The sequence below is a fragment of the Lycium ferocissimum genome, chromosome 12, assembly GCF_029784015.1.
Source record: "Lycium ferocissimum isolate CSIRO_LF1 chromosome 12, AGI_CSIRO_Lferr_CH_V1, whole genome shotgun sequence".
In the NCBI taxonomy this organism is placed as follows: Eukaryota; Viridiplantae; Streptophyta; class Magnoliopsida; order Solanales; family Solanaceae; genus Lycium; species Lycium ferocissimum.
In genome coordinates, this window is record NC_081353.1 from 47,132,935 (window position 1) to 47,138,146 (window position 5,212).

The window sequence follows — 5,212 nt, forward strand, 5'->3', positions numbered from 1 at the left end:
TCAAAGCAAGTATATAAGCTAAGAATTGTGAAATGTTACCTTATATACCCCTTATCCTTCTTCGTGTTATGACAAAGTAGAATGATATAAAAAGCCTTAAGGATTCAGAATCATCCAAAAAATACCAAGAACTTTATGTAACTTTTTCAGTAAAGCCAGTATATAAGTTACCAAGAAAAAGACACTAGTGATGCAAACATCCTCATCCTCATCAAGAACTAAGAAAATATCCATGGCTTCTTCTTCTCTATTTTTCTTGCTTCTACTGTTCATAAACTCTATTGCATCTGCAGAAATCAAGTCAAATTATCTTCCAGGAACTTACCAATCTTCACTAGTAAAGAAACATGAACAGCCAAAAATACCCTTCAAAACTCATTGCTTCCCTCAAATTCTTGATCACTTCACTTTTCTACCAAAGAGTTCTAAAGTGTTTTATCAAAAGTACCTCATAAATGATAAATATTGGCATAAAGGAGGACCAATATTTGTCTACACTGGCAACGAAGGAAATATTGATTGGTTTGCTGCAAACACCGGGTTTATGCTTGATATTGCTCCCAAGTTCCATGCTCTTTTAGTCTTCATTGAAGTATGTGCAAAATCTTGAAATGGTTTCATATGTACTTTGTAGGAAAAAATGTTTTTTTTTTTTACTGTACGAAATATCTTAATTTTATATTCTATTATATTTTGGTGTCCCTTATATTCTAGTTACTATTAGCAAATGGTCTCATCTTTAACATTTTTTGTTTAATGTAGCTCTAACGTGGTTGGGTAGATTTCATGTGTTAAAATATTTTTAAAAACTTTAAATTCTATTCATTTCCTTTTGAATATGGTTTAAAATTATCTTCTCTTGTCAAAGCTCTCCTAACCAGGATTGGTGCTAAGTGGTGGAAGGGGGTCATCTGAATCTCCATCTCCACAAATCAAATAGTATATACAAGTTTATTTTAATGTATGTATAGCATATGATGAACCTCTAGTGAAAATTTTGCCTTTGCCACTGTCTCTAACCACATTAGAACTCCGTCAAGGGAAATATGAAAAACTATTTGTTAGCGACAAGAGTATACATGACTCCAAATATAGCGGAGGGTAATATTAAGATATTTCGTATTATAAATTTGTACTTTTGACTCTTTTCTGTTTTTTCTTAAATCTCTTTTCTTATTTATCTTTTTAGTGGGAATGAAATTAATGATAATATTTTTCTTTGTATTGGAATATTTTAGCATAGGTTTTATGGGGATTCAATGCCATTTGGAAATAAGTCTTACAAGTCAGCAAAGACACTGGGATACTTGAATTCACAACAAGCACTTGCTGATTATGCTGTTCTAATATGGAGCTTGAAGCAGAATCTTTCTTCTGAATCATCACCTGTTGTGGTTTTTGGTGGCTCTTATGGAGGAAGTAAGTAAGATTGAAGAACCCCACAAAACCAAAAAAAAAAAAAGTGATGAAGAAAAGTGAAAACATAAGTGAAAAAGTTTCAACTTTTAGCTGTTAATTTGCCTTTGACATATACTATCGATGGAAATGACATGACATTACATGAGTGGACCTATTGAGTGTCCAATCCATAATCACTAGACATTACAAAAACATGCGAATTTCTGACGGAAATGTTCGAGGGAAGTTTGTCATAAGCTGAAATGTCCTACAGAACATCGTTGGAAATTCACATTTTTTAAATAGTGAGAATTTGCATTCTATGGTTGCTAAATACCTATTCTTTCACTTACTGCGTTTGTCAATAGGGCGGAGGTACAAACAGCGAAGGTTACTAGTTGAATATTCTTCGCCAAAAAATTATACTGTGTATATAGATTAATACTATACTTCTTAAATATATAAATATTGAACGTCCTTAGTAAATTTCCCGAATTCGCCACTATTTGTCAAGTACATAGTTGAACAATTCATATATAAATTTCACTCTTAAATACTAGTTTGTCTATAATTCCTCTTTAAATTTTTTTCTTTTTTTTTTTTTTTTTTTTTTTTTGTTTTTTCCAACAGTGCTGGCTGCTTGGTTTAGACTAAAGTACCCTCATATAGCCATTGGTGCAGTGGCATCTTCAGCACCAATTCTGCAGTTTGACAAAATCACTCCTTGGTCAAGCTTCTATGATGCTGTTTCCCAAGATTTCAAGGTTTGTGAGTCTAAGCCTGAACAACAGATTAAGCCCTTCTTAAAATCTTTTGATCCAACATGTCTACACTCAGAGGTGAAGCTAGAGAGAGGGAAGGGGGTTGCAAAACCACACTTTTTGACGTATTTCTTTTTTATGTATATATAGTAGATGATAAATCCTCTAATGAGTAATCTTGCCCTCCCACCGCCACACTCATGCACCCTATGCTTCTTTAAGAATAGGATTCAACTTGATTATATACACAAACAGTAAGAGGCGGCAACTATTGCCTTATTCACTGGATTAAGCTGAACTCGAAACATTTGACACGAAGTATAAGTATATGTGAAAAATTAGAAAAGTTTCAGCAAATATTAAATTATGAACGCATAGCTTTAGAAGTGCAATAACAATTTGAACTTAAAGGTTTGAACCCATCAAATCTAAATTCTGGAGCCGTCTCTATTGAATAGTAAACAAATTTTTATACTATCAACGTTTTCAACCTATCATAACAGGTAACTTGCCTTATTTTCCAGGTCGTCATTGATGTAATTTACTATGGACAGTTACATTAATTATATTTTAGATGATATCATAACGTAAAAATTCATTCACTATGCACAGAATTTAAATGCGAGTAAGATTTATTCATAAAATCTTTTTTTTTTTTCCCTCACAATAGGAGGCAAGCTTGAATTGTTATAAAGTGATAAAGGGGAGTTGGGCAGAGTTGGATGCTTTATCTGCACATGAAGAAGGATTGACTGAAGTTAGTAAACTTTTCAGAACTTGCAAGTAAGTCTCCTAATACAAAAATGAACAAGAGATTAAAAAAAAATCATTATAGCATATTACAAGATCAATTTAAGAGTCATTAAAATAATACTATGATTTATACATATTTCAGAGGTTTGCATTCAGTTTATTCAGCTAGGGACTGGCTATGGGAAGCTTTTGTATACACAGCAATGGTGAATTATCCTACTGAGGCTAACTTTATGAAGCCATTGCCAGCATATCCGGTAGAAGAGGTACCTAATTCTGCTTAACTTATCAGTTAGATTTGTATGTAATTATCTTATCAGTACTTTAATTGTACTGTTAGTGCATAAATTTAGGGAAAAGGTCTAAAATAGCTATTATGGTTTGCAAAATGATCTACTTTTGCACTCCGTTAAAATGTTGGGGGTCAACTATGAGGGGCGGAGCTAGTAAGGGCTGAAGGGGTTCATCCGAACCCCCTTCAACGAAAAATTACACTGTATATACAACGTGAAAATTATTTTTTATGTATACATAGTAGATATTGAACCCTCTTTAGCTTCTTTGTTTGTCCACTTCTTTATATTTTTAAACCCCCTTATTTAAAATCCTGGCTCCGCCACTATCAACTATGACCTCACTATGTCCAAATTGCACATATTTGCTTGTATTTCCAACTCAACTAACGGAATCGTCACAAAATAATAAAAGGTCCAAAGTTGTGGTTTGTAACGATTCCATTAGCTTAGTTGAAAAATAAGGGCAAATATGTGACAGTTTTATTAAGGCAAGCTGGGCATAATTGGCCTCAACTTTAAATGGATGACAAAAGTAGACAATTTCGCTAACAATGTGTATTTTCTTGCACAATCATTGTAGTTTAATTAAATCTATTATAACAGATTAATTACCTTTTTTTTTTTCTTACTAGTTTCTGGACACGTATGTTGCACATGTATACCTTGCTAATAAACACACTTTTAAAGACTTATATAAATATTATGTAATCAGATTTTGAGGTATAAAAGAAAAAAGCTAATTATATGACAAAATTCTGCCCCATATAAATTGTAAGATGTGTTATTGCGATTTTGGACCTAGCCTCCAGCTACTTAAGGTGTTCGATTCTTCTTCTTTTGTGATTAATTAACATAAGTTTATTTTAAAGAAATTAAATGACAAGGTTATAATAATAATCCTTTCATCTCTTCTAAATTCAGATTATTTGAACTTGATATGTAATTATTAAGTATCCCCATAAGTATGTCTTGAACTCTATGCTACATTAAAGAGTATAATGATGGTTAGTAATAGAAGAATTTATACCTATTAATTAGTATTACACAAATTTTACAGGAGTGTTCGTTTGGAAGGGTAAAATGATTGTCCAATTTTACATGAATTTTTTATTTATCAACTTTTTACTTGATAAGTCGTAAAACGTGGAAAACTTTCTTTCTATGATATAAGATATTGCATAAATTTTATCGTCATTCAATGAATTTGTAAGATGTATAGTACCATATTATGTACACGAGCATACAAATAATTTGCCTATTTTTGTTTTATATCTTTCTACCAAAACATTCTGCTTGTCAAATGAAATATCTAATTTTTTCGTTAAGACATCTTTTTGTTTACATTTACATATAATAAAAATAATATTATATCACAACTTTACTGTTATATATAGTTTAAATAGGTAGTAGCTACTTTAATTCTAATCTGCACAACTTTCTTTGTGTAATTAAGAACGTATTTAACCAAAAGAAAAGAGGAAAGAAAGAATATATTATAATTAAGAGAATACTTAACCATGAATCCAAACACCACTTACAAACTATCATCACTTTACATAGAATAGTACCAAAATTTCGAATACTTGAAATTATATTCTTCAGAATTGACATTTCCAAACATCTCCAGAAGATGTGTCTTTTTTATCTGCATCTCGTGAAATATAAAGAATATTATTTTATAAAAACTATCAGCACAATGTAAACAAATATAGATACATCTTTATTTCATTGTAATCCATAAGCATTATGATAAAAACTATTTGCCTTCGGAACATTCATGATCATGACTTCTCCAAATGCAACACAACCACTGCCTTTAACAGTCCTAAGAAGAAGATCAATGGTATTTTCTTCTTTTTCCTGTCACTAACTCGCCTATGGTTGTTACTGAAAAGCAAACCAAAAAAACAATTAAATAAAGAAAGGAACTGTAAAATAAAGATGAGAAAATGGCTCTTAACCAGAGAGAAGTGTCATACTCTAGTAAAAGATCAAACGAAATTT

The 5,212-nt window shown here is 31.3% G+C and overlaps 1 protein-coding gene across 1 annotated transcript; it reads left to right on the forward strand.

Moving 5' to 3' along the window:
• The first annotated feature begins 217 nt into the window (after positions 1–217).
• LOC132040155 (uncharacterized) lies at positions 218–3,211 on the forward strand. The gene is made up of 5 exons (XM_059430771.1): positions 218–592; positions 1,239–1,419; positions 2,029–2,162; positions 2,830–2,942; positions 3,055–3,211. The coding sequence occupies exons 1-5, from the start codon at positions 233–235 to the stop codon at positions 3,194–3,196; spliced, it is 930 nt and encodes a 309-aa protein (XP_059286754.1). The 5' UTR covers positions 218–232; the 3' UTR covers positions 3,197–3,211.
• Positions 3,212–5,212: the final 2,001 nt, after the last annotated feature.